At 62.7% G+C, this 27,955-nt stretch overlaps 1 protein-coding gene across 3 annotated transcripts; it reads left to right on the top strand.

Moving 5' to 3' along the window:
• Cep170b (centrosomal protein 170B) lies at nt 1-27,550 on the top strand. 3 transcript variants are annotated; one of them, XM_069997442.1, is made up of 19 exons: nt 1-135; nt 3,471-3,602; nt 10,703-10,792; nt 11,675-11,755; nt 12,250-12,306; nt 13,649-13,787; nt 14,516-14,617; nt 14,752-15,210; nt 15,469-16,181; nt 16,422-16,595; nt 16,934-17,024; nt 17,171-18,898; nt 20,254-20,392; nt 24,009-24,159; nt 24,410-24,550; nt 24,627-24,715; nt 25,177-25,270; nt 25,414-25,465; nt 25,752-27,550. In XM_069997442.1, exons 2-19 carry the CDS (start codon nt 3,498-3,500, stop codon nt 25,997-25,999), a joined length of 4,653 nt encoding a protein of 1,550 aa, XP_069853543.1. In that variant the 5' UTR covers nt 1-135; nt 3,471-3,497; the 3' UTR covers nt 26,000-27,550. The 3 variants fall into 3 exon arrangements, with proteins under 3 accessions (XP_069853543.1, XP_069853541.1, XP_069853542.1); XM_069997440.1 differs by having other exon boundaries at nt 20,149-20,392; XM_069997441.1 differs by lacking the exon at nt 1-135 and adding an exon at nt 838-917 and having other exon boundaries at nt 20,149-20,392.
• The last annotated feature ends 405 nt before the right edge of the window (nt 27,551-27,955 follow it).

The following is a 27,955-nucleotide window of genomic DNA, read 5'->3' as shown; positions in this document are numbered from 1 at the left end:
GGCTGCCGCCAGCGTGCGGGCCGCGCCAGGCATGTCCTAGGCGGCGGCCCCGCCCAGCGCGCGGCGGGCCGGGCGGGAGGCCGGGCCGAGCCGGGGCCGGGCGGGCGAGCCGGGCCTGCCCGAGTCGCCGCACAGGTAGGACGGACGTCAGCCCCCGAGCCCGCGCGGCCGGGGCCTCCTGCGGGCCGCACCTGTGCGCCTCCCGGCGGCCCCGGGAGCGGGGCGGGCGCGTCGGGCCGCGGGGCTGGGCCGGGCCCGGACAAAGGCGAGGCGAGGGCTGCGGGCGGCCCGGTGCACCTGGCCGCGCCGGGCCGGGCCTCCCCGCCGCGGAGGTGCGGGCGCCGCGCCGCGCCGGGCGGGGCCGCCGGGCGGCGCTCGCTGGGCCCGGCCCGGCGCCGTGCGCGCGGCCTGCGCTCCGCAGACCCGCCGGGGCGCCGGTCCCCGCCCGGCGCGGCCCTCGAGGACGCGGGGACCGCGGCGCGCCCTCCCCCACGGGCCTCGCGGCCTCCCCCTCGCGCCCGGCCCTCCCCGCCCCCCTCCCCCTCGCCCTCCCCCTGCCCGCCCTCCTCCTTTCCCCGGGCCGCCGCCGCCGCCGCGGGCTGCCCGCCCCGGCCTCCCGCGGTCTCCCCCTTCCAGCCGCCCGCCCGCTGGCCTGGCTGCCACCCTCCGTCCCGCATCCTCGCCCGCTCCCCGCTCACCTCCGGGCGGTGGCCATCCCGGCTGGGGCGGCGGGTTCGGGGGGCTTACTATTTCCCCTCCTAGCAACGTGGGCCGGCCAGCCTAGCGCGGGCCCGGGGAGCGCGGCCCTCCCGGGCCTCGGCGTGGCCTGGTTCCGGCCCAGCCCCGGGACCGACGCAGGGCTCGGCCTCTCCTCGCTGTGAGCAGCGGCCCGCGGCCTCCGGGGGAGCGGGCAGCAGGTGACGGCAGACCTGGGTGGATGGCGTCCGGAGGGGCCGGGGCCGGGCGGGGGCTCCGCAGCTCTGCCCTGCCCCTCGCAGGGCCGGGCCTGCAGGGAGGCGGGGTTGCGGGGCGCCCGGGGTCTGCGGGAGCTTCAAGGTCTCCCCTCCCTGGCTTCCAGTGCCTGCCTCTCTGGAGGCTGGGCCCGAGGGAAGAACAGGGGTCCCCGGCTGGAGGGTTTTTTGGCCACCTGTCTCGGTGCAGATTTTCCTACATCTTCCTCCTGCTCGTCCGAGGTGATGTGTGGCACGGGACACGTCAGCACTCACAGACAAGCACTTGCCAGACAGAGCCAAAGAGCGCCGGCATGGGCACTGCAGGGCAGGGCCTGTCACCTTAGGACTGAGGGCCACGCGTGTTCTTGGGAGGAGCACGGCCCCAGGACCAGACTCTAATGCCTGTGTGTGACCTTTTGTGCGTGTGCATATTCAGCAGTGGCCCAGGACCTGAGAGTCCTTCCTCACTCTGGCCTTGGCCCCTGAGTCCACACCCAGACTGCGTGTGCATGGCCCTGTCCTCCCTCCACTGCCCCCTGGGGCCTGGCCACTTTCACATCTCTCAGGGTTACCGCCCTTACCTTCTGACTAGTCCTGCTGGCTCCAGCTTGTTGTTGTTGTTTGTTTTGTGGTGCTGGGGATGGAGCCCAGGCCTTGCACCTGCTCGTCAAGCGTTCTTCCACTCAGCCCCACCTCCACCCATGTGAGCTGTTCTGATATTCTCAAGTTGCTCAAGAGGCCCAGATGTGGCCCAATGAGCACAGGACCCACATGCCAGCACAGAGCTCACACACACACCCCTACTTGGGTACATGCTCTGATCTTGAGGCCACATTTTTTTGTTTGTTTGTTTTTTGTATTTTTGGTGGTCATGGGGTTTGAACTCTGGTTCTGGGCACTGTCCCTCAGCTCTTCAGCTCAAGGCTAGCGCTCTACCACTGGAGCCACAGTGCCACTTCCTTGAGGCCACATTTTTATTTTTTATTTTATTTTTTTATTTTTTTGGGTCCAGTCGTGGGGCCTGAACTCTGGGACTGGGCGCTGTCCCTCAGCTCTTCAGCTCAAGGCGAGCGCTCTACCACTTGAGCCACAGCGCCACTTCCAGCTTTTTTTTTTTTTTTCTTTTTGGCTTATGTGGTGCTGAGGAATCAAACCCAGGGCCTCATGCATGCAAGGCAAGTGCTCTACCACTGAGCCACCTTCCCAGTCCCACACATTTTTATTATTATTGTTGGCAGTACTGGGGCTTTGACCTCACATTGCTAAGCAAATAATCTACCATTTGAACCACTCTCCTTGCCCATTTTTGCTTTTGTTGTGTTTGGTGCTAGTCCTGGGGCTTAAACTCAGGGCCTGGATGCTGCCCTGACCTTTTTTTTTTCTTTTTCTTTTTCCTTTTTATTCCTTTCCTTAACGCTAGTACTCTACCACTTGAGCCACAACTCACTTTTGGCTTTTTGGTGGTTAATTGGAGATAAAAGTGTCTTGGACTTTCCTATCCTGGCTGGCTTCCAAATCATGGCTTTTAGATCTCAGCTTCCTGAATAGCTGGGATTACAGGCGTGAGCCACCGGTGCCTTGCTGCATTGGCTATATTTGAGATAGGGTGTCATAATGCCTAGGCAGGTCTGGCTTCTCTTATTGGCACTGGAATAGCAGGTATGTGCCACTGTGGCCAGTCATTCTGCCCCTTCTGTAGCTTGGCTTTTTAACTTTTATTTTAAATTTTTATCGGGCAGTGCCAGGGTTTGAACTCAGGGCCTCACACTTGCTCATCTTGATTGCTCAGCTGGCACCACTTGAATCTCACCTCCAGCCTGGTTTTTTGTTTTTTGTTTTGAAATTATAGAGTCTGAAGGACTATTCTGCAGAGGCTAGCTTTGAACTGTGATCCTCTGGATCTCAGCCTCCTGAGTAGCTGGGATTACAGGTGTGAGCTACCTGCATTGTACTTTTCCTGTAGCTTGAGATGACAGGGGTGTGTCCCTTTGTCTAGCCATTGGTGGAGCCATGCTCCTCCCCCAGAGCTGGGGTTGTGGGCTTTAGCCATTGTACTTAGCTACTCAAGGCCCGCCTTTTCACTCTGTCCCACACCCTGCCTCGATGGAGCCCGTGTGGGCTCCAAAGGCTTCCTTCTTGCCTCACACTCTTGGTGTGTCCGGCTAGAGAGTGGACCTCCTGGTCATGGTGTGAGCAGTGGGTCATGAGAATGTGGATTCATACACAGGAACCTGGGCTTGAGAGCAGAGGGGTGGTGTAGTGGGAGCAGAGGACATAGGAGGGGAATTGAGGGGGGCAGGTGAGTGTCACTGATTTGGTGGAGGGGGAGGGCTGACCATTCAGAACAAAGGCCTAGAGGTGGGGCTTGCTGGGTTGAGTGGCCTGGTGTGGCTGGAATCCAGTGTTTCTGGAAGCAGCCAGCGTGCCTCCAAGAGCCCATCTGTGCTAGCCTAGGGCATGTCCAGGGGACAGAGGCATGGTCCAGGGAGCCCACTCTGATGACCGTCCCCCCTCCAGGACTAGTTGGGCCTCCTGAGTGCCAAGATGAGTGTCACGTCCTGGTTCCTGGTGAGCAGCAGCGGCACACGCCACCGGCTCCCGCGAGAGCTCATCTTCGTGGGGCGCGATGAGTGCGAGCTCATGTTGCAGGTGAGTGGGCAAAGCGGGACCTTGGGCCCAGGGACATGTCTCCCCGTCCGCTGCAGGACACCTGGTAGGAGGCTGCGGTGCCGGCCGGAACCGGGATCCTACTGGGCAGCTTGCTCTTAGAGGCACAGTCTCCACTTCTGCATGGGGGAGCTGGGTGCTGGGCTCCTATTGGAGCCCAAGGCCCTGGGAGTCCAGGAGGAGCAGGAAGGAATCCTGCTGCAGATGCTGTGTGGTCTGTGGAAGGGCCTGGAGCACGCATCGCCTACGTCTTTACGTCACCATCACCTGCCCAACGCCAGCCTCTTGGGTTCAGATGGAGGCTGGTGACCTTTTGATGAGACTCTGGCAGGAGATGTTTCTTCCTGGGCCTTAGAGGCAGGAAGTAGGGGTAGGGGGAGCTGGGTTTGGCAATCAGAAACCTCTGTCCTTGGTGTGGGGTCTGAGTTTAGCTTCTTGCGGCTCCTGTATCTGACTTGTGAAGTAACAAGTGAGGGTGGGGTGCTGGCCCTGCCTGGGGTTTCCTTTCCCCGAGCAAGTGTGTGAGGCAGGCTCCCTGCAGCCCTGACCTGCCCTACTCCAGCGTGGCACACGCTCCCTGGCCCAGAGCAAGTGTGTGAGGCAGGCTCCCTGCAGCCCTGACCTGCCCTACTCCAGCATGGCACACGGCTCCCTGGCCCAGAGCCCCCTGAGCTCCATGTCCCCCATGGAGTTCTTGGGAGGAAAAGAAGACCCTTGCAGGGGTGGGGATAGCTCCGTCTCTTCCAGCTGATACAGACCTGCTGACCAGGTGGTGGTCTGGATTGGCTATGGCCTCACTCAGACCCTTCTGTGTAATTCTAACCATACGAGGCTCTGACCAGATGGGCTGGGCTTGGGCTCAGCTGACGGGGTTGGTCCCAGGCACAGATAGCTGGGCAGAGAATGTTTATGCACCTCTGTCCAAGGCTTGCCCATTCCAGCAGTACTCCATGGCATCTATGTTGTTGTGTCCTTGAACTTGGTCCCCAGTAGGATGGGTTAAGAGGTGGGGGCACCAGAGGGGTGGGTAGAACATGAAGGGGAGGGATCTTGTTTTCCGGTTCCACCAGTTAAGGGCACAGCTAGAAGATGCCCTCTCTGGATCTTGATCCTGGCCTCAGCCCCTGTTTCTGTTGCTTACCAGTTCCCCCGTCCACGGTCTCTTGTCACAGCACATGGTGGGCCAAAGCTGGACATCCCAGCTTCTCCCCGTTTTCTTCTAAAACCCAGCACACTTCTAGCAGTAGGGTGCTGGGGCCCAGGCTCCTGTGGGAAGCACCGCACTCTTGGCCTTGGAGTGGTCGGTGTGTTGTGTAAAGGACTTTGTGGGCCGTGTCTTGCCCTGCTGCCCTGTGGCGTGGCTGCGGCTGTTTGAGAGCGGCATGGGGTGCGTGGGAACACGCCAGGCTGAGGCTTCCGTGCCCTGTAGTTGTCCCATCTCATGAAGTAAGTCTTTGGTTATTTAAAAGCATCAAGACTCTTTAAGACAGATCGAGGCTGCCAGCTGCACCCCAGCCTTGTGCCCAGGGTTAGACCCAGCGAGTGTCCCCCTGGCACAGCACGGTGTGGGCCATGTGTGGCATGGCACTGGTAATGGCTGCGCTGTTTCCCCAGGGTGGCCAGCAGGGCTCCCTGGAAGAAGTGGCTTTGGGGTCTTTTGGAGAGCCCAGAGGGAGCCTGGTGTGTGTGGGTCCCCCAGACACTCCCGTCCCAGCCCCAGCTCTCCTCTACTCTCTCCTGGGGTCCCAGAGTGCCCAGAGGTGTGTGAGGCCTGATTCTTGGTTTCTGGTCTGTTTGGTGGAGCCCTGGGCAGGATTCTCTCAGGTCCCGTGCAGCCCCTGGCTGGGTACTTCTGCTGCGTCCCTCCCTCTCCTGGGGCAGGTGGCCATGACAAAGGTGTCTTCATTCTACACGGGGAAACTGAGGCTCAGGGAGGCTCAGCACCCTTGCTCCTGACCACTGCCCTTGCCCAGGGCACCCTCAGCCTGGGCTGCCCTGTGGCCTCTTCTCTTGGCTCCCCGTGGGGCCGCCCCTGCTGGGAATACTCCATCTCCCCGCCCCTCCCCTGCTGGGAACTCCCCACCTCCAGCCGACAGCCCCTCCTCTCCTCCCATGTGGCCCCTCTTTCCACGCCCTCCCTTAGGGGCCACCTCTCCTGGCCCTCAGGTCTCTCCTCTGTCCCATGGCCCTGTGGCCTCTTAGCTCCTGCTTGGTGGTAGATGGCTTTCCTACCATTTTATGTCCACCCTGTCCTAGTCTCCTGCTCCCTGGCTGCACTGGGGCCTCTCGAAGGCAGCCCCGGCCTGTCGCTTTCTATGCCCACCTGCATCCCTGCCACTCGGCTACCCAGTCCTGCACCCCACATCCCGGCACCCTAAGTCTGCCCACCCCATGTACAGAAGACAGCCCAGGCCCTCCCCCACCCCAGCATCCCAAGTCTGCCTACTCACACACAGAAGAGAGCCCAGGTCCCCCCTCCCACCCCAGCACCTCCAGTCCACCCACCCCACATACAGAGGAGAGTCCGGGCCCCCCACACCCCAGCATCCCCTGAGTCCATACCCCGTGTACAGATGAGAACCCAGGCCTCCCCCCCCACCCCCCAGTCTACCCACTGCACATACAGAGGAGAGCCCAGCCCCCCCAGCCCCCTCAAGTCTGCCCACTATACATACAGAGTCCGGCCCCCCCAGCACCCCTGAGTCTGCCCACCCCACATACAGAGGAGAGCCTGAGCCCCTCCCACCCCAGCACCCCTGAGTCTGCCCACCTCACATACAGAGGAGAGCCCAGGCCCCCCCACCCCAGCACCCCTGAGTCTGCCCACCCCACATACAGAGGAGAGCCCAGGCCCCCCACACCCCAGCACCCCTGAGTCTGTCCATCCCACATACAGAAGAGAGCCCAGGCCCCCCCCACCCCAGCACCCCTGAGTCTGTCCATCCCACATACAGAGGAGAGCCCAGGCCCCCCCCACCCCAGCACCCCTGTGTCTGCCCACCCCACATACAGAAGAGAGCCCAGGCCCCCCACACCCCAGCACCCCTGAGTCTGCTCACCCCACATACAGAGGAGAGCCTGAGCCTCCCACACCCCAGCACCCCTGAGTCTGCCCATCCCACATACAGAAGAGAGCCCAGGCCCCCCCCCACCCCAGCACCCCTGTGTCTGTCCATCCCACATACAGAAGAGAGCCCAGCCCCCCCCACCCCAGCACCCCCGAGTCTGCCCACCCCACATACAGAGGAGAGCCCAGGCCCCCCCACCCCAGCACCCCCGAATCTGCCCACCCCACATACAGAAGAGAGCCCAGGCCCCCCACACCCCAGCACCCCTGAGTCTGCCCATCCCACATACAGAAGAGAGCCCAGGCCCCCCACACCCCAGCACCCCTGTGTCTGCTCACCCCACATACAGAGGAGAGCCTGAGCTCCCCACACCCCAGCACCCCTGTGTCTGCTCACCCCACATACAGAGGAGAGCCCAGGCCCCCCCCACCCCAGCACCCCTGAGTCTGCCCACCCCACATACAGAACAGAGCCCAGGCCCCCCACACCCCAGCACCCCTGTGTCTGCCCACCTCACATACAGAGGAGAGCCCAGGCCCCCCCCACACCCCAGCACCCCTGAGTCTGCTCACCCCACATACAGAGGAGAGTCTGAGCCCCCCACACCCCTGCACCCCTGAGTCTGCTCACCCCACATACAGAGGAGAGCCTGAGCCCCCCACACCCCAGCACCCCTGAGTCTGCCCACCCCACATACAGAGGAGAGCCCAGGCCCCCCCCCACCCCAGCACCCCTGTGTCTGCCCATCCCACATACAGAAGAGAGCCTGAGCCCCCCCACCCCAGCACCCCTGAGTCTGCTCACCCCACATACAGAGGAGAGCCTGAGCCCCCCCCCACACCCCAGTACCCCTGAGTCTGCCCACCCCACATACAGAGGAGAGCCCAGGCCCCCCACACCCCAGCACCCCTGAGTCTGCCCACCCCACATACAGAGGAGAGCCTGAGCCCCCCACACCCCTGCACCCCTGTGTCTGCCCACCCCACATACAGAACAGAGCCCAGGCCCCCCATACCCTAGCACCCCTGAGTCTGCCCACCCCATGTACAGAGAAGCACCCAGGTCCCCCACACCCACCCTGGGTCTCCAGGCTCTGACCATGTGCCCCTGGCCTCTGCTGCTCTCCACCCTCATCCCCACCACAATCCATTTGCCTCTGGTGGTCTTACAGTCATCCCCATATCTGTCTACTCAGCCACGGCCTGAGTAGCTCACATACCAGCCAGTACCAAGATGTCTTCCTACCAAACCCCACTCCTCTGGGAAGACGTGCAAAGAAGGTGGCATGGTGAGCCCGGTTGGGGGCCCGGGGTGAGGAGCGGCAGGGACGGCCAGGCTGAGGGTCAGGCAGGAGGGCTTCCTTTGAAGAGGGCAGCAGTCCTCTCTGCCTCCAGTCCATCGGCCCTTTGGCCGCCCGTGGCTTGTGTGACAGCCAGGATGAGAACCCGCACAACCCAATGCAGAAATCATAGCCAGACTAGCCGTGGAGCCCCTACACTCAGCGCCAGTCCAGTCAGCCTGCTGATGGTGGCGACCGGGATGGGCCAGCGGGAGGCGGGCCTGCTGGAGTGGGCTTTGGGAGGGCTAGCTCAGCCAGAACAGAGTTCAGGCGTGAACCTTGGAAACACATCTTTGTTCCACTTTGAGTGAGCACACATAGATGATGGTTGCGCCTGCATTTGCCGCCTCCTTTCCCCACGGCCTTGTTCTTTTCCACCACTCCTGGTTTGGGTCGGAGCCCGAGCTCTGGCGTGGGGTTGCTGCATGGTGGGCGGGCTTGTAGACCATGTGGCTTGGCTGGGTAGGATCTGCTTCAGCCTGAGGAGTTAGGCAGGAGGGAGGTTTCTGGGAGAGGGCCTGGGTCTTGGCACTCCTGTCCTCCAGGAGGGCTTTGGCTGCAGTATCTGAGAATGGAGCCCTGGCTAGCAGTGGTGGAGTAGGTGGGCAGACCAGGCATGAATGGGGGCCTGTGTAGACCCTCTTGCAGCCAGGTGCGGGAGGGGTGCTCCCTTGGCTGCCCCAGCCCGGAGCCTTAAGGAAAGAAGTGGCAGTGTCCTGGGTGAGCACCCCTTCTCCCCAAGTCCTCAGGGGACAGGCTGGAGGCCTCATGGAAGGGCCAGTGGTGGGCATGACCCCGGGCTGTGCCCTCCAGGACTGGGATGGGAAGCAGCAGTTTGCTGTGAGTACCAGCCTTGGGTGAGGAATTTAGACCAAGTTAGAGGTGGAATCTGGTGGCAGGGCTATAGATCTCAATGTCAGCAACCCACTCTGCCCCACATCTGCTCTGGGGGCAGTCTGTGGATGCCCATGGCGGCTTTGGGCAGGCTGAGCCATGACCCTCCCGCAACCAGTGGAAGTCACTCAGGGATGGCCACTGCAGGACTCTCCCATCACATCACTGCCTCTCCCACTTCCAAGAAGGCCCGGGGTCCAGGCCCCACTCATGTTGCTCCTCATTCTGTCTTCTCTGCCCCGTTCTGTGCGGGTTCCTGTGCAATCTGCCCTCCCCGCCCCCATTCCTCTGCAGTGGCCTATGGGCCAGCTGCCTGCTTGGAGGCTGTGAGCACTCACTCCTGAGGTGACAGGCTGGGGCTCAGGCCACAGGCCGCGCAGCCTGCCCAGCCCCAGGGCTGTGTCTAAGTCTTGCTCTAGTTCCCTGCTAGGGCCAGAGCTGAGGCCTTGGCTCTGCTGGGTGACGGTGGGGGCCGGGCAGGGACAGGGGCCATGTCCCTCGCCGCAGCCCCTGCTGAGTGCCCTGTCTCTGATTGAGGAAGAGGCCCTGTCCTGGGGTGCTGGTCCTTGGAGAGGGACTCTGCCGTGTGGCCAGCTGTGTGGAGGTGGTCTGCCTAACCAGCCCACCGGTCATTGGTGGGAGCGGCCCTGCACCCGGAGGAAGGCCGGCACCCGGCAGGCAGGCACAGAGATGGACCTCCCTGTCTTAAGGGACTGCTGTGTGGATGGTCCCCAGGAAGCTGTCTGAATCCCAGGCTGCCACTCACCCTTGTTCCTTGGCTGGGCTGAAGGCTGGGTGGCTTCCTTGAGTCAGCTGCTGCTGCTGCTGCTTCTGCTGGGCCCCAGGCAGCAGGGGTGACAGGAGGTGCCCAGCAGCACAGGTGACAGGTGGCATGGGATGGAGGGGGTTGGCTGACAATGGGCTCATACTGGTGATACCTAATAGACCATGTCCCTGTCCTTGCCTGTGTCCTGATAGGGAATTGGGTGGGGTGGGGGGTGGGGGCTCTTGGCTGTGATCCTGCACCTGGACCCGAGACCATAAGGAAGCTGGTGGCCGTCCTTGGGAGAGGTTCCAGGGAAGAGAGAGCTCAGGGTGGAAGTCCCCGTGTGTGTGCGTGTGTGTGTGTGTGTATGTGTGTATGTGTGTGTGTGTGCGTGTGTGTGCGCGTGCATGTGTGAGTGTGGGTGTGGGTGTGGGTGGAAGTCCCCGTGTGTGTGTGTGTGTGTGTGTGCGTGTGTGTGTGTGAGTGTGGGTGTGGGTGGAAGTCCCCGTGTGTGTGTGTGCGTGTGTGTGTGTGTGTGTGTGTGTGTGTGTGTGTGTGTAGGGGCAGGCTGGTGTGGGGTCAGGGGAGCCGGGCGGGGAACTGCAGGAGCACCACGGGCTGCGGTGCTCTGTGGACTTGGGGGAGGACTGTCCCCTCATCAGCCTCCTGTAACCTCCTCTGGACTCTGTGCTGGCCACCCCCGCCTGCCCTTGGGAGGGAATGGCCTGTCCCAGATGACCAGAGAGGTTCCCACGCCTGGGCCTGGCGCAGGATGTGGGGGAGAGTGGTCACAGGGGAGGGCCTCACGGCAGCACTGTGCGGGGCGGGGGGGGGCTGGTATCTCGCTGGTGGCTTCAGTGGTGCACACACTGTGTGCGCACATGGCTGCGGTCCCCAGGCTCAGGAGGAGAGCTGGTGCTATGACGGGCACGCCAGCCTAGGGGGGCCTCCCGGGGGCTGGGCAGCCCTGTCCTGGGACCTCTGGGTGGCGCCTGAGAGCCCTGTGCCTCCCTAGTCCCGCAGCGTGGACAAGCAGCATGCTGTCATCAACTACGACCAGGACCGTGACGAGCACTGGGTGAAAGACCTGGGCAGCCTGAACGGGGTGAGTGTCCTCGGGGCCGGCAGCCGTCCACAGGCCTCTTCCCCTCCACCGCAGCCAGTCCTGGAGCCCGTGCCCTGCGCCTTGCCTCTCCCCCGACCCCTCCGAGCTCCCCCAGCCCTGCCCCCAGCCCCGCTCTCGCTGTCCTGCTGAGAGTAGGAGGGGGAGGTGCTGAGCAGGGAGACGAGCTCTGCTGGTGCTGGCATGGAACCTTTTTGAGAGTTAGGGGTGACCAGGGCAGGGAAGAGGTCAGGAGGAAGGCCCTGACTACAGCTTGGGGAGAGTGAGCCGGGTGTGCAGGCCAGAAGGACAAAGAAGGCCCTGTGCAGGGCCAAGGGCGTCTGTCTCTCCTGGGGCAGCCTATCTGGACATCCCTGGGTTTCTTTCTGCATTTGCTGGACACGGGTCACTGGCTCCATCTCATTCCTGCCTGTGCGCTCTTGAGTGGAGTCCCCAGCATCCCAGGAGGCTCAGCCCCCATGTGGCCCTGGGCCCTACCCTCAGCAGCCCACCTGGGGCTCCCCGCCAGGGGGCTCCAGGCCCTGCTGAGGCTAGCCCCAGGCTTCTTCCCTGCCCACCCTCAGAAGTAGTAGCTGTGATAGGGAAGGCCGTGTGGTGAGCAGACCACTACCATACTTGTATGGCTTCGAGGTCCCTGAGGGTACTGGCCCTTGGCACTTGTATGGGCTCAAGGGTCCCTGAGGGTACTTCCTGTACCAGCCTGGTCTGGGCACCTGGGCTCTGAAGGACCAGCAGAGAGGTCTGTTCACAGGCTCTGAGCTCAGCCAGGGTCCGGGGAGGCTGGGACAGTCTGCAAGCGCCAGCTGCTGCCCTGCCCTGCCCTGCCCTGCCCTGCCCAGCCTCAGCACCACCTTCCCTTTACAGACATTTGTGAACGAGGTGCGCATCCCAGATCAGAAATACGTCACACTGAAGCTCAATGATGTCATCCGCTTCGGCTATGATATCCTTGCCCTGAAGTATCCCCTCTGCTCTTCCACGGGGCCCACGCTGCAGTCACTCATACTACCCAGAAGTGAGGCGTGGGTGTCCTGATGGCTGTTTGCTAGGGGTCCCAGCCTTGAGGTCACACAGGGCTTGGGGGACAACTGACTACTCTTTGGGACTCAGAGTCCTGGCTTGACTCTGAGGCCCTCAGGCTAGACATGGTATGTTCTGAGCTTGGTGTGTGTGCGTGCGTGTGCGTGTGTGTGGTGTATGTGTGCGCGCGTATGTGTGTGCATGTGTGCGTGCGTGTGCATGTGTGTGGTGTATGTGTGCGCGCGTATGTGTGTGCATGTGTGCGTGCGTGCGTGCGTGCGCGTGGTGTGTGTGCGTGCATGTGCGCATGTGTGTGTGTGTGTGTGTGCTGGGCTTCCTGTTGATGTGGGCCAGAGCCTCTGGTCTCCAGGACACAGGTCCTTCGGCTCTGCTCTGTGTTCTCCTTAGCGCAGCCACATTCTAACATGTATGTGCTGGAGCGTGTGCAGCACCGTGTCCCCGAGGAGGCGCTCAAGGTAGGTGCTGCCAGGCCCTGTGGGGATCTCTGGCCAGTAGGGCTCAGCCCTGTCTGCTTTTGCTGCCCTCTCTCCTTGCAAACATTCCCCTGGTCCCTAGGCACCCCATCCTGGCTGGGGTGCCATGAATCAGCCTGGCCTGGCCTGCTCTGCCTGAAGACCCAGTCTAGCAGGCGGGGAAGTAGCCATTACTCTCTCCAGGCTTGCAGAGGGGTAGCTGGGGCAGGGTAGAGTAAGAGAGGGCTGAGTGGCTGGCCTCCTGTTGCTGAGAGGGCTTTCTGCGCCATTCTGGTGGAGTTTGGTTCTGTAGCTCAGAGGGTTATCGACAGGCTGTGCAGGGAGATGGGAAGTCTAGGAGCCTGCGGGGGTCAGCTGGCAGGAGGGATGGTCGCCTGCTAGGAGGAAAGTACACCACTGATAGGTGAAGTGAGGTGAGGTGTGACTTCTCAAGGCCTGTGGACCCCGTGTGTGTGTGTGTTTGTGTGTGTGTGTGTGTGTGCGTGCGTGCATGCTGGTCCCAGGCGCTTGAACTCATGGCCTGGACACTGTCCCTGAACTTTCGTGCTTAAGTTTGGTGCTCTACCACTGGATCCACAGCTCTACTTCTAGTTTTTTTGTGATTATTTGATTAATTGGAGATGAGAATCTCACAGACTTTGTTACTCATTTGGCTTCGAACTGCAATCCTTGGAACTTAGCCTCCCAAGTAGCTAGGATGATAGGGCTGAGCCATGGGCACCTGACCGACTCCTTGCATAGAGGAAGATCCTGACGTGGTCTGTGGGGGGCAGGAGCAGTGGCCAGGTCGGTGGAGCACCTCTGGGATGGCACACTCCAGTGTGCCAGCGTCGTGTGTGGCCGAGCCCCAGTGGGGTGTGAGGGCTCCGTGTGGAGTCGTGTCAGGGCCTCGTCACCCTTCATACCCCAGGGTCACGGGGTAGGGGTGCAGGGCCCTGCTCAGAGCTCCACAGGGGGCCCTTGGTGAGGCAGGCTCTACTTAGCCCCATTTTCCAGATCACCTTGGCCATCGTAGGCCCCTGCAGCCAGAGATGGGACCCACGTGAGCCACGTGAGCCCTTGCTCGCACACTCAGCCGGTGGCTCTGCTCTCCTCCCCAAGGACCTCATGGGTGGGGCCTATCATGGGTGGAATCTGAGGGCAGAAGTTCCCAGGGCCTTCCTGCTCCATCCTCCCCCTTGAAGCTAGCTCCACCTGTCCCCAAAGTTCTAGATGCCTGAGCATGGACCTTGGGCCCCAGGGGCAGGTCTCATGCTCAGGACCTGCCGTGGGTGACGGTGTCCCCAGGCTGATACTGGTCCGCACCCCTGCTGTCTGCCCACAGCATGAAAAGTACACCAGCCAGCTGCAGGTGAGCGTCAAGGGCTCCATGCCCAAGAGGGGTGAGCCCCTGCAGGAGTCCACACCCTACTGTGAGTCCACCCACCCCAGGCCAGAGAAAGGGGACCGAAGGCCTGGCACAGGTGGGTCTTGGTGGTGGGAACAGGGATGGACCAGGGAGGGGTGGGCAGACAGGCCACCACCAGGCCCTGCCCTAGCCATCGCGTTCTCTGTGCTCAGTTCCCCAGTGACCCCTCTCCTCTGCGGGCCCTCCTGGTCTCGGCACCTCTCAGCAGCCAGCACAGCTTCTGTGTGGGCTGTGTGCCTGAGCATGCCCAGGTTCCTCAGCCTGTGAACCTCCTCCAGATGAGGGGCCACCAGCAAGTCAGAAGTAGAGGGGCGGGAGCCGAGGCAGGAGGGCTACGCCTTGCCCTCCACCTGCTGGGCTCCCACGCCCACCCCATGCTCCCACGTGGAGCTGTGAGCTACTAGCGTCTGCTGGGGCCTCAGGTGTGCCTGGAGTGACAACTCTTCCTCCAGGGACAGCAGGTTTTTACTCATCTTTTGAAAGACCGCTGGGAACTGGGAGGATTTCCAGAAAGTCATCTGAGCTACTCAGAGCACCTGTCAGTGTCTGGGTTGTGAGTGCTCACAGCCGGTGATGGTGGCTGGGTTCCAACCAAGGCCATGGCGGTGCAGCCCGGACAGGCCACTTTCTTGGCCTTCCAAGCAGATACAGCTGTGGGGAGACACACAGGGGCTTGGAGCCCACCGTGGAGACGGTGGAGGTCAACAGCTGCTCGGGGTCCTGGAGGGCGGCCCTGGGGCTGCTCTGGGGCCACGGTGACTCGGGTCTGAACATCCCCCGCAGAGGCGGTGGCTTACCGCACGCCCCTGTACGGGCAGCCCTCCTGGTGGGGAGAGGATGACAGCGCCACACCTGAGGATCGGCGTCAGGAGGAGCCCTACCCAGGTGGGTCTCCCTGCCGGGCCCTGAGACGTCCAGTGAGGGCAGAGTGCAGACCAAGGGGGTGGCCAGGCTGTGCGTAGGGAGCCGCGGGAGGAGAGGGAGGCAGGGGTGGCTCGTCTGAGGACATCTCCCCCCAGAGCGTCCCAGGGAGCCGTTGACACAGGGTGGCGAGCTGGATGGCTTCCGCACCACCACTGAGCACCAGGGCTGTGCACTCCGGCGTGAGCCCAGCTACTTTGAGATCCCCACCAAGGAGATTCCGCAGCCGCTGCAGGCCCCTGAGGCACCCACGAAGGACAAGGAGGCTGGCAGCGGCGGGACGGCCCCAGTGGTACAGAGCCACGCCTCCTTCACCATTGAGTTTGATGACTGCAGCCCTGGGAAAGTGAAGATCAAGGACCACATCACCAAGTTCTCCCTGCGCCAGCGGCGGCCCCCGGCCAGGGAGGCCTCCCCAGGGGAGCTGGTGTCGGCTGAGACCAAAGTGGCCGACTGGCTGGTGCAGAATGACCCCAGCCTGCTTCACCGGCCAGGCCCTGGGGACGACCGCCACAGCACCAAGAGTGACCTGCCCGTCCACAGCCGGACCCTGAAGGGTGAGGGCTCGTCGGAGCTGGGGCAGGCCTGGAGCAGGCCTGTTCCCAGTGCCCACTGTGCCTGGGAGCAGGCCTGCATGGCCACGTGGCTTGGTTGGTTTTCATTTTCCTATGACTTTCCTGAGGACCCCTGCTTGATGGAGGGGCAGCGTGCAGGCCTTGGTGGCGCAGCTCCGCTCTGTGTGTCCACTGCCCTTTGGGTGTGAGACGTGATGTTCCCACAACTGATGACTGTTTTCTGATGTTTGGCGTCCCCAGGCCACAAGCATGAGGACGGCACGCAGAGCGACTCCGAAGACCCCCTGGCCAAGGCGGCCTCCGCGGCCACGGCGCCTGCGGAGGCCGGTGCGGAGCAGGTGCGGCTGCAGAGGCAGATCAAGCGGGACCCGCAGGAGCTGCTGCACAACCAGCAGGCCTTTGTCATCGAGTTCTTTGATGAGGACACGCCTCGTAAGAAGCGCTCACAGTCTTTCACACACACCCCGCCCGGGGACTCCAAGGTGGACAAGCGCCGTGGCCCAGGCACTGCTGACAGGGAGCGCCCCAGCGCCCCAGCCCGCCCCACAGGCGGCAGCGCGGGGCCCCAGCGGGCCAGCTCGCTCAAACGGGAGAAGACCGAGGAGCGGCTGGGCGGCTCTGTGCCCGCCACACGCACCCCAGCCCGCCCCTTCGGAAGCGTGGGGCGCCGTTCCCGCCTGGCACAGGACTTCATGGCCCAGTGTCTGCGCGACAGCTCCCCAGCCCCCCGGCCAGGCCCAGAGAAGGTGCCCCCAGTGCTGCCCACCCCCCTGACACCCCGTACAGCCAGCCCCGTGGCCCCCCCAACCCCTCCACCCCTGCCTGCTGACCCCCAGCTGACGAAGGCACGAAGACAGGAGGAAGACGACAGCCTGAGCGATGCAGGCACCTACACCATCGAGACAGACGCGCAGGACAGGGAGGTGGAAGAGGCCCGGAAGATGATCGATCAGGTGTGGTGGGTGTAGGGGCAGGCATCGTGGAGGGTTGGGGTGTAGGAGCTGGTAGGCATGTTGTGGGTGGATGTTGGCTTGCTTCAGCCCTGCTCTAGTTCGTATGGCTGGTCCAACTAAGCAGGAGGGGACAGGAGAGAGGCCTCAAAAGCTGAGCTGCCCTCTGGCCCTGCTTCCCCTTTGACATGCCCAGCTGGATGGCTGGGCTCCTCTGGCCCTCTGTGCCATTCTCTCTGGCAGGTGTTTGGGGTGTTTGAGGCCCCTGAACTCTCCAGAGTGTCCTCAGCCACCTTCCGCCCAGTCATCAAAGGGGACAGAGATGAGTCTGTGGATGAGGGTGTGGCCCAAAGGATGGCATTGCTGCAGGAGTTTGCCTCCCGGCCCTCGGGTGTGGCCCCCCAGACAGAGCACCAGGTACAATCCCAGAAGCCCCTCTGAAAGGGGCCTGGCCCGAGGTTAGGGGGCTTGGCTGGGCCTTTCCTCCAGGCCCACTCTCCTGGCAGGGGGGCGGGTGCCAGCTGGCGGGGGCCAGGCGCCGAGTTGGTTAGCACCAGGCATGTGCTGCCCAGGGAGGCTGGACAGAATCCAGGAGTTTGCCACAGCTACAGCCACTGACCTGCGCTGTGCTGTGAGACACTGTCCTAGCGTGTTCCGGCAGGGCTGTCCCGCCAGGCGCAAGGCCCGCGTGAGGTCTGCCGCGCTTGCCTCTCCCTCTGCTCCGTCCGGGGTCCATGCCATACTCTCCTCTGCAGGGCCACCTGGTTCCAGGCTCACCTGGGGCTCAGAAGTGGGTGTCCCGCTGGGCCAGCTTGGCCGATAGCTACTCGGACCCGGGCTTCACAGGTACGTGACCCAGGGGGCCATGCCAGGGCAGCCTTGGCACTGGCCACAGACAGAGCCCATGTCATCTTGTGCCTCAGGGGGTTGGGCCCCGTGTGCATGCATAGAGCCTGTGGCCACTGTAACTGGACTGGCCTTTTGCTTTGCAGAGGACGGGCCTGGACACAGAACTGGAGAGTCTGACGGGCCCCTGCCCGTGCGTACACGGCGACTGCTTCCTCGGCTGCCCAGTGACAGGGCTGACAGCCCCGCCCCCGCCGGGCCTGAGGTGACCAGGAGGAACGGGCCAGGGCCACCAGAGCCGGGCAGCGAGCAGGCTGGCCGCCTCCCAGGCCAGGAAGACCTGGAGCCCGACAGCCTCAGCGATGCCAGTGGGTCAGATGGGGGCCGAGGCCCAGAGCCCGGCATGGAGCAGCAGGGGGAGAGGCCCGTGAGTCCTCAAGAGACAGCAGCCTGGGCCAGGGGTCGGCGCTCTCAGCGGGCTCATGGGGAACCAGCCCCCACCTCCTTTTTCATTGGAGACCAGAATGGGGAGTCCACTTTCCCCCGGAAACCATTGGTGGCTCCTGGGGAGGTAGACGGCCCAGGGCGGGCAGCCCAAGTTGGCCTCCCAGTGAAGGATGGCGTCTATGTCAGCCCTAGCGGGAGGATGGTCATCCAGCTGCGTTCTGGGCGGTCCCCGGAGCCCAGCAGCCCTGGACCAGCCCCTACCAAGGAGGCCCTGGCCTTTGTCCGACAAGAGAGTTTCACTAAGGAGCCAGACAGTGGTCCCCCGGCGCCCGGCAAGCTCCCCCACATCTCCAGCCACCCCCTCTTGCAGGACCTGGCTGCAGCTCGGGCCTCACGCATGGACTTCCACACGCAGGATACCCACCTGATTTTAAAGGAGACAGAGACAGCCTTGGCAGCGCTCGAGGCCCGACTGCTCTCCAAGCCACCGGATGGAGAGGGCGAGGGGGGTGCCCCCAGGCCCCCGGAGGACTCTCTGTCTGGGGATTCGGATGTGGACACGGCCAGCACCGTCAGCCTGCTCAGTGGCAGGAATGGACCCAGCCCAACGACCCCGCAGGCCCTAGGACCACAGAAAGAGAACTTGTCCTCCCCACCACTGGTGCCAGATTCAGGAGCTGCCAGCCCGGGCGATGCCCATGAGCGCCTGTCAGAAAAGCCGCACCGGCCGCTGGGCACAGCAGACCTGGGCCGTGGGGAGCCAGCACGGCGCCAAGCTGTGCGGCGCAGCCATGGGCCCCGAGGGTCCCTGGACTGGCCCGCTGAGGAGCGAGGTTCTGGCCCCAGTAACCCACCCAACTCAGTCACAGCCACCTCCAACCACGAGGCCACTGAGGCCCCAAGGGCCAGTCAGCCAGGGCCCCGCAGGAAGCCAGCGCCCTCCCCTCCTTCCCCTGCCACCCGCGAGGAGCAGAGCCGTGTCTCCACCAGTGCCCAGAAGGTCCAGCAGGCCCTGACTCGCTCCAACAGCCTGTCCACTCCAAGGCCCACCAGGGCCTCCCGGCTCAGGCGGGCCCGGCTCGGGGAGGCGTCTGACACAGAGGCTGTGGATGGTGAACGGGGGCCCTCAGCCAACCCTGAGCCGGCCAGCCGGCCAGCCACAGAGCAGGCCAAGAAGCTGACACGCTTGGACATCCTGGCCATGCCCCGTAAGCGGGCCGGCTCCTTCACGGGGCCCAGTGACTCAGAGGTGACCCCCACCCGTACTGGCTTCTCTGGCCGCAGCGCAGAGCTGTACTGCCCCAGCCGCAAGCCCACCATGGCTGAGGCCCGTGCCGCTGCCAGGAAGGCTGCTGCCACTGCTGCCAACGCCGGCCCCCGCCAGCCCTTCAGCCGTGCCCGACCAGGCAGTGCCAGATACTCCTCCAGTGAGTACCAAGGGGTGGGCGGTCGACCTGGGGGGGGGTAGGTGGCTGCCAACAGGGCCACTTCTCAAAGCTGGGGGTACCTTTTGCAGATGTGCACATGTGCACAGGCCCCGGGTGCACCTGGTGCCTCTCTGTCCCCAGGGTGGGGTAGGCCTGCTGCTCTCTTTCTCCAGGGCCTCTGAAGACGTGCGAGGCTCACACAGCTGACCTCCTGGGGCACAGCAAGGGCTTTTCCAGCCCTCAGTTGGGCTCTGCCTTGGTCCTCTGTCCCCTGTGCTACTGGGGATGTGTCTGTGCCCCTCTGTGGAGCCTCACAACCTTCTGAGCCACAGACCGGTGGTTGGGGAGGATTATGCCACCCCCATGAGAAGCACCCCCACCCTGTGCTCTGAGGCCCAAATGAGAAGGGATGGCTGCCACCTGGAGCTGGCCCTGGCCTCGGGTGGAGCCCCCCTCCCCGCCCCCAGGAACTGGCCCTGACCTTGGGTGGAGTCAGCCCTCCCGTCCAGGAAGCAGCGTGAGTGGACTGAGTGGATTGATGAAGCGAGGTGCTTCAGCAACATCCCCGCCCTCCTGCCCTCATCCCCTCCCTGTCTGCTGTTGGCTGGACAGGCTGGGACAGGTGGCGGTCATAGCGGCTGTGGGCTGAGGACCTCTGCTTGGTGGGCTGCTGTCCCTCATCCCTATCACTTAGCATGTGTTTCCTATTCAGACCTGCTGAAGGGCTAGGCAAGGAGTCCACCCATGCTATGGGAGAGGCTTTGCCCAAGGGGCTGTCTGGTGAATGCATAACCTAGGCTGGCATGGCTATCCCTGCCCGCTGGACAGGCTCTCCCCCCCCAAGGCATGGCTGATCCTTGTGAGAGGCTTACCCCATTTTCTGCCTAGCACCCTTCCCTGGCACCCAGGGCTGGCTTCCATCTGTAAGGTGCCACTCCCTGGAGCTTCCGTCTTTAAGGTGCACACTCTCTGGGGCATCTACCAAAGGCTGGCTTCCGTCTGTAAGGTGTACAGTCCCCGGGGCGTCCACCAAGGGCTGGCTTCCGTCTATAAGATACACACTCACCCCAGGGCCGTGAATGGTACTGGCCTCACCATTGCTGGTGTGTGGCAGTGGCAGGTGCTTCTGGCGGGGTTTTCTGGGTATGGAGTGCCAGTCGCTGCACAGCCTGCCCTGTCGTGCGAGGCCCTGCCAGAAGGTCTGAGCACCGCTCTATTCTGTTCTTGCTTCTGAAACCAATCCACTCAAGACACGCGTCGTCGGCAGCAGGGCTCAGATTACACATCCACCTCTGAGGAGGAGTACGGCTCCCACCACAGCTCCCCCAAACACACACGCTCCCATGCCTCGACAGCCACGCAGACCCTGCGGGCCAGCAGCTCTGGTCGGGCTCGATCCCGGGCCCCCGGCCCTCGGGACACAGATGACGATGAGGAGGAGCTTGACCCCTATGGTTTCATCGTGCAGACGGCAGAGATTGCCGAGATTGCCAGGTGAGTCCCAGGCACCCCGTGTCTCTTGGAATAGGGACTAGGCTAGAGTTCTACTGTTGGCTCCAAATAGACTTGGAGAAGGCTTGGGTGAGTGGTAGATGGATGGAAGGATGGGTGGGAGAGTGGGTGGTGGGGAGGCGCGGAAATGGATAGGTGAAAGGTTGCAAGGATGTAGTTGGATTGGACGGGCTGGCTAATGGCATGTTGATTATTTCTATGTTGCTGTGACTGAAGTACATGGGAACAACTTAAAGAGAGGAATTGCTTGTTTTGACTCACAGTTTCAGAGGCTCCAGCGTTTGGTCACTTCGCCCCATTATGGTAGCTAGAGCTTGGGGCAGAGAATGTCTCACCTCACGGTGGATAGGAAGCAAAGAAAGGTAGATGGGCAGAAGCCGGGAATGGCAGATCTCCTAGGATAAACTCACAGTGACCTACTTCCAGCGAAGTCCTGCCTCCCGAAGTCTCCACAGCCTCTCAAAACAGCAACACTAGCTGTGGACCAAATATTCAACACATGAGCTTGTGGGAAACTCAGATGCGAAGGGGACAAATGGATGGGTAGATGGATGGGTGGTTGGATCACTGGATGGATGGATGGAGGGATGGATCACTGGATAATGAATGGGTGGGTGGTGGGTCACTGGATGGGTGGATGGATGGATGAATGGGTGGATAGGTAGATGACTTGATGGATTATTGGATAGATCACTAGATGAGTGGATGGATGGATGGATGGATCAATGGATCACTGGATGGATGGGTGGATAGGTGGGTGAGTGGGGGGGTAGGTGGATGGATAGTTCAGTTGGCAGGTGGATGTCTGGGTGAATGAATGGGTAGAGGAATGAGTGCATTGATGGGTGAGTGCATGGCTAAGTAAATGCAAGGATAGTTCCATTGGTAGGTTGGATGGATGGAAAGATATCTTCCCAGGAAGATACCTGTTTGGGCACAAGCAGGTCCCCACCAAAATTTTTATTAGAAATGAACTTTCTTGCATGGTCATTCATTTGAAGCCAGACACTAGGGAAGGTGCACAGATGAGTAGGGGTGTAGGGGAGGGTGTGCAGATGGATGGGGGTGTGGAGGGAGGGTGTACAGATGGGTAGGGGTGTGGAGGAGGGTGTACAGATGGGTAGGGGTGTGGAGGAGGGTGTACAGATGGGTAGGGGTGTGGGGGGAGGGTGTGCAGATGGGTAGGGGTGCGGAGGAGGGTGTACAGATGGGTAGGGGTGTGGGGAGGGTGTACAGATGGGTAGGGGTGTGGGGAGGGTGCACAGATGGGTAGGGGTGTGGGGAGGGTGCGCAGATGGGTAGGGGTGTGGGGGAGGGTGTGCAGGTGAGTAGGGATGTGGGGGAGGGTGTGCAGATGGATAGGGGTGTGGGGGAGGGTGTGCAGGTGAGTAGGGGTGTGGGGGAGGGTGTGCAGGTGAGTAGGGATGTGGGGGAGGGTGTGCAGATGGATAGGGGTGTGGGGGAGGGTGTGCAGGTGAGTAGGGGTGTGGGGGAGGGTGTGCAGGTGAGTAGGGGTGCGGGGGAGGGTGTGCAGGTGAGTAGGGGTGCGGGGGAGGGTGTGCAGGTGAGTAGGGGTGCGGGGGAGGGTGTGCAGGTGAGTAGGGATGTGGGGGAGGGTGTGCAGATGGATAGGGGTGCGGGGGAGGGTGTGCAGGTGAGTAGGGGTACGGGGGAGGGTGTGCCGGTGAGTAGGGGTGCGGGGGAGGGTGTGCAGGTGAGTAGGGGTACGGGGGAGGGTGTGCCGGTGAGTAGGGGTGCGGGGGAGGGCCATGCAGATAAGTAGGGATGGGAGGGGTCGCTTGCTGAGCAGTGGTCAATGTCATGATGGCTGGACCCTCAAGGCTTATGGAAGAGCAGGAGGAACCCAGGGCCCCGGTAGACAGTAGGTGTTTCTGTTCACCCTGAGTTTGAGATCCTCTGAGGCATCTGGGAAGAGGGGGTGGCTAGAGTGCCCAGGCGTGGGGATGGAATGCAAATACCACCACAAAGATGGGGGGACAGAATGAAGATGGAGACTGGAGCCCAGGTCCCCAGGTGGTGGTTGGGGGTTCTGTCTGCCAGGCGGTGGGGGTCCAGGCAGGTGTGAGCTCTGGATGGCAGCATTGTGAACGGGAAGGCTCAGTGACTCCCCAGGCCCCGGCAGAGCTGGAGAGGAGAGGGCACGGGTCAGACACAGGTGGGTCTCAGGTTTTCAGGTTCAGTGTGAGCGTACCAACCTGCAGGACATAGAAGATGAGAGGGACGTGTCTCCCTGGACCAAGAAGGGTGTCAACAGGAAGGAGTGGGGCTTGAGACCGGGCATGTATGGGTTTGGCATTACCCAAGGTTGGAGAGATATCAGTCTGCTCTCTAAGAGTACGAAGGTTCGAGTTTTGAGGGACAGCATGAGCAGGGACACAGGAAGGAGGGCCTGCTGGAATGGAGGTGTGGCAGTGTTCCCGGGCCATCTCAGGTAGCACTGCTCCTCTGTGGGCTCTGGGCTGGGGCAGGTTCTAGGTGGCCCTGGGAATGGGGCTGGCTCTGTGAGCACAGCAGCAGAGTCATTTTCTCCAAGCCACAGGCCAAGAAGCTAGTGTGAAGAGCCTCCTAGTCATGGGCCCATGGGATACTGTGAGGCAGGTGACTGACAGGTTGTAGGTCAGATGACTGACAGGCTGTGGGTCAGATGACTGATACGCTGGGTGGGTCAGGTGACTGACAGGCTGTGGGGGACAACTGACTGACAGGCTGTGGATCAGGTGACTGATATGCTGGGTAGGTCAGATGACTGACAGGCTGTGTGGGTTAGGACTGATGGGCCATGTGGGTCAGGTGACTGACATTCTGTGGGTTAGGACTGACAGGTTGTGTGGGTCAGATGACTGACAGGCTGTGGGGGTCAGATGACTGAAGGGTGTGTGGGACAGATGACGGACAGGCTGTGGGACAGATGACTGACAGTCTTGTGGGTCAGGTGACAGGTCGTGTGAGTCAGATGATAGGCTGTGGGGGACAGGTGATTGACAGGCTGTGGGAGGCAGGTGACCAACAGGTCATGTGGGTCAGGTGACAGGTCGTGTGGGTCAGATGATAGGCTGTGGGGGACAGATGACGGACAGTCTTGTGGGTCAGGTGACTGACAGGCTGTGGGGGTCAGGTGACTGACAGTCTTGGGGGTCAGGTGACTGACAGGCTGTGAGGGGCAGGTTTCTGACAGGCCACAGAGCAGGTGACTGGCTGTGGACCCTAGCAAGGGCCCCCCAAAATGGCCACCTGGGTGAGGGAGCTAGGGGCTGACCTTGCCAGGACCTCAGCAGAAGGAGCAGGGCTGCGTGTCCCCAGCCTGCCTCTGCCCTCTTCTAGCGGCCCTCATGCTGTTGGCAGTCATCTGTCAGGTGGAGGCTGGCCGTGACCCCATGTTACCGCTGGAGCTTAGTTCCTGTGGGGGAGGCAAAGTCTCCCCAAGACAGCCCGTCCACCTGCCTGACTCCGAGTGGAGTCAGCCTCTGCGCCAGACGGGGAGGGCCGCGTCCACACTGCCTGCTCCCGTGCCGCCGCCCCCTGTTCCGGCCCTCTCGGGAGAGGACTCAGAGCCCACTTTCTTGCCTGGTGGCTGCAGGTTGAGCCAGACACTGGTGAAGGATGTGGCCATCTTGGCCAGGGAGATCCATGATGTGGCTGGGGACGGGGACTCCCTGGGGCCCACCCGCAGCCCTTCCCTTGGGAACATGCCCAGCACCCCTGCCTCAACCATCTCCGCGCGGGAGGAGGTGAGTGTGGGCCTGTGGGCGCGCTGTCGTGGGGAGGGCGGCTGTGGGCTGGTGGAGGGCGGAGGGTGAGCGGAGAGAGGCAGACGCCGTGCCGCCACCCTGCTGCACAGCCCCAGCCATGGGCGAGTGCGCGTGCGCGGTCTGGGCTGGCCCGCCCTGTGCCTGGGAGCCTGTTTGAGTGGTGCTCGGGGTGTGAGGAGCCCAGCCCCTTGCCACCTCGCCAGCCTCTGCCCCGTCCTGCCACCCACAGCTTGTGCAGCGCATTCCCGAGGCCAGCCTCAACTTCCAGAAGGTGCCACCTGGCTCGCTGAACTCTCGGGACTTCAACCAGAACATGAGTGACAGCTGTGAGGAGACGCTGACCAAGACGAGGCCTCGGAACCGCGAGGAGGCACGGCGCTTCTCCCTGCGTGGTCCCGCGGGGGGGGGGGCGGCTCTGTTGCCTTGCCGACACCCCACTTTTGCAGGTGATCTTCGATAACCTGATGCTGAACCCGGTGTCCCAGCTCTCACAGGCCATCCGCCAGAACACAGAGCATCTTGCCGAAAAGATGAAGTGAGTTGGCCTCAGAGGCAGATGTGAACACGAGTGTGGGCGCCAGGCCTGTGCCGGCGCTGGGGGGGTGATGTGCACGCGTGGCGCGTGAGGGCTGGGCCTGTGTCAGGGCTGGTGTGCATACGGGGCATGCAACTTGGTGCACACACATGTGTGCGCCTGCAGCCAGGCTCTGTGTGTGTGTGTGTGTGTGTGTGTGTGTGTGTGTGTGTGTGTGTGTGTGTGTGTGTGCGCGCGCGCGCACAACTTGCAGGAAGCTGACCTGAGCTTGGGGCACCTACCGTCTCCCTCCAGCACAGTCTGGCTCTCCTGTCCTCAGCCTGGGCTTCCGACACAGCCGCCCCGCTCCTGCTCAGGGCTCAGCTGGCGGGAGAGAGCATAGCTTCACCACAGTAGAGGAGCAGTTTTGAAGAGCATCGCCTCAGTTTCCTTACGGCCACCTTTGCCCCTTCTGTTCCCAGGATTCTTTTCCAGAACACTGGTGGAGCGTGGGAGGACCTGGAGGCCAGGATCAACGCCGAGAATGAAGTTCCCATCCTGAAGACGTCTAACAAGGTGAGGGCTGGCTTGGGCAGGACCCACAGGGCCTCCAAGCCTGGGCCTGGCCTCCCCTGCCAACTGGCTGCGCCAGCTCGTCCAAGCTGACCCCACTCAGGATCCCAGGAGGCTCTACCCGCACTTCCTCCTTCCCTCCGCAGGAGATCAGCTCCATCTTGAAGGAACTGAGGCGTGTGCAGAGACAGCTGGAAGGTGGGTGTGGTATCTGTGGTGGGGCACTGTGCATGCTGGTGGGCCAGTTGGCCCCCCGGCCTTGGCCCCCCCCCAGTTCCCAACCCCCTGGCCCCTCGGCCCCTGGGACTGCCAATCCCCTGGCCTCTCAGACCCCCAGTCCCTGGCCCTCTGGCCACTCAGTCCCCCAGTCCCTGGGCCCTGACCCCCCCCCCACGCCCCAGCCCCTCAGTCCCAGGCCCCCAGCCCCTGGGCCCCAGTCTCCTCCCCCCCCCCCAGCGGACCTGACCCTTCTCTCCTTCCCCAGTCATCAATGCCATTGTGGACCCCAATGTCAATCTGGACCTGCTGACAGGAAACAGGGCTTCCACAGGTCTGGCCCCGCAAGGGCTGGGGAAGGGCCGGGCAGCAGCCCAGAGTCCCTGCTCGCCTGCCTTGGTGGAGCCCTTGCTGCCAGCCCTGCCCCTGAGGAGCTTCCCACAACGGGCCAACTGCGGGCCCCCCAGCCTCCCAGAGCCTGCCTTCCTCCCCGACGCCGAGCAGTTCCTAATCTAGGCGCGGGCAGGTGGGGCCTTCCCCTGTGCGTGTGTGTCCTGTGGCTGCATCCACCGTGTGGCCACCTGCCCGGCCAGGTGGCTCTCTGTGAAAACCCCGTATGTGCCATAACCCCCTGGGGCAGGTGCCTCTGTGCCAACCCCTCAGCCCAGCCACCTCGCCCAGCCCTGCCGTGCCAGGCCCGGCTCTGGGTGTGGGCACTGCAAGGGCAGGCCCTGAGGGCACATACCCACCCCTCACCATCACCATTGTTTCTGTTGTTAGCTTTAAAGGAAAGAGTAGTGTGTGCCATCACAGCGCCTCTGCGGGCCTGAGCCAGGGCCGCCGCCTCGCCTCCACGGGCCCGCCTCCACGGGCCTGCGTGCTGTCGGACGCCAGGCAGGGAGGAAGGCTGCGTCCTGGGGTCGTTCAGAGCTGAATGGGAGCTGGGGAGAGCTCGGGTATGGCCTAGGACCGCCCAGAAGGAGGGGTGCTGCCCAACCAACCACCTGAGCTAAGAGTGGAGCTGCCCAGTCCAGCAGCCTGAGTGGACAGATGGCCCATGGAGACAGTAGGGCCAGAACCCCAGGACTGGTCCCTGCTCCCCATACAACTGCCAAATCCACCGCACTGGCGGCCCGGGCAGAGCCCTGCAGAGTAGGCTCCATGGTGGGTGGCGGCTCCACCCCAGGCCCCTCGTGGGGGCAGGCCCCTCTCCACACCGCAGCCGAGCGCAGGACCAGGGTCCCCAGCAGGCCAAAGTGACTGGAAAGCAGGATTCTGGGGCTCCCATCTGGCCTCCCTCCTGCCCCCCGGGACACAATGTGTAATAAGCAGGCGTCTGCCACGGGCTTCTGCAACCCTAGCCCTGCGGGGCAGGCCGGGGCAGCCCCGGCACCGGCAATGCGTTCTCAGGATTCTCAGCTGGCTGTGCCAGGCAGGCCGACAGTGCCCCTCTGCTCTTGCCCCTGTGGGGTGGCCAGTGTTTCCGGAGGCATGAAGCCAAAGAGCCTGTTTGCTGTGGGGGAGGGGTCCCCTCCACCCGGTTGGTGTGGGTGTGCCGTGTTTGTGCGGGGTGGACCCAGAGGGTGCCCATCTGTGAGGGACTCGGGGCCTCCCTGGGGGCGCGGTCTCCCTGTTTACATTGAGCTGCCACAGCCCACCTGATGTTTACGTGTGTGCGGGAGGGGGGTGGGGGGAGGCTGGTGGCGGGTCCTCACCGGAAAGCCTGCTGTCTGTGGAGGAGGTGCTGGCCTGGCCCGTGGTGTACCACCGCCCTGCGTGTCTGCGTGGCCTCGGCCTGTCCCCGGGCCGCGGTGGCTGGTCACCGTCGGCCACGCCTCCCTCCCTGCGCACTGCTGTACATTTTCAATGCACAAATGAGTGTTTCTCCTGTGTCAGGCCCCTTGGTCCTGTGCTCCCCCGGGGCTGCGGCCTGCTTGGATTTGCAGAGGCGTCTGTGCATTCTCAGGTGGTCTTGTGGATGTCTTTCAGAAAATGATTATTTTATATGATTTGTCATGGAGTTTGTTCAAATAAACCATTCTTCTATCACACAGCAGCACAATAGCACCTGCCGTGTGGGACCTCTTCATTGGGGGTCAGTGTCCGCCGTGGGTCCTCTCCACACGGGACAGTGTGGGGTGGGCATGGCCCTGGGCCTGAGGAATCTCCTCTGCTGGAAAGCCATGCTGCAGTTTAGAGGTGCTGCCACCAGGTGGCAGCCTAGGCACGATTGCAGAGCAGCCACCGGCTTGGTGGTCCCAGCCTGTCATCCCAGCTACTCAGGAAGCAAAGGTGAGCAGGGCAGGGTCTGAAGCCAGCTAGGCCTTCTTGGGGATGTGGTGTGCATGAGCACTCTATCCTGAGCTGCATAAACCGGGCAGCAGGAAGCAGGTACAAGGTGTGTGCAGGGAGCCCTTTGCCACCATTTCCTCTTGGCTGGAAAGAGCCTGGTGCCCCACCATCAGATACCCA

Source organism: Dipodomys merriami, unplaced genomic scaffold (genome assembly GCF_024711535.1).
Source record: "Dipodomys merriami isolate MVZ:Mamm:240054 unplaced genomic scaffold, mDipMer1.0.p SCAF_50, whole genome shotgun sequence".
NCBI classification, from domain to species: domain Eukaryota; kingdom Metazoa; phylum Chordata; class Mammalia; order Rodentia; family Heteromyidae; genus Dipodomys; species Dipodomys merriami.
The sequence above is the reverse complement of the archived record's forward strand: the minus strand, read 5'-3'. Positions and strand labels throughout refer to the sequence as shown.

What these genes read in the sequence shown, in the direction of transcription:
- Cep170b (XM_069997440.1), top strand. Translation starts at nt 3,498, where the DNA reads ATGAGTGTCACGTCCTGGTTCCTGGTGAGCAGCAGCGGCACACGCCAC. An exon ending in TCAGGAGGAGCCCTACCCAG is followed by an intron (nt 14,618 to 14,751) that starts GTGGGTCTCCCT and finishes ATCTCCCCCCAG; the next exon opens with AGCGTCCCAGGGAGCCGTTG. An exon ending in CAGTGCCAGATACTCCTCCA is followed by an intron (nt 18,899 to 20,148) that starts GTGAGTACCAAG and finishes AATCCACTCAAG; the next exon opens with ACACGCGTCGTCGGCAGCAG.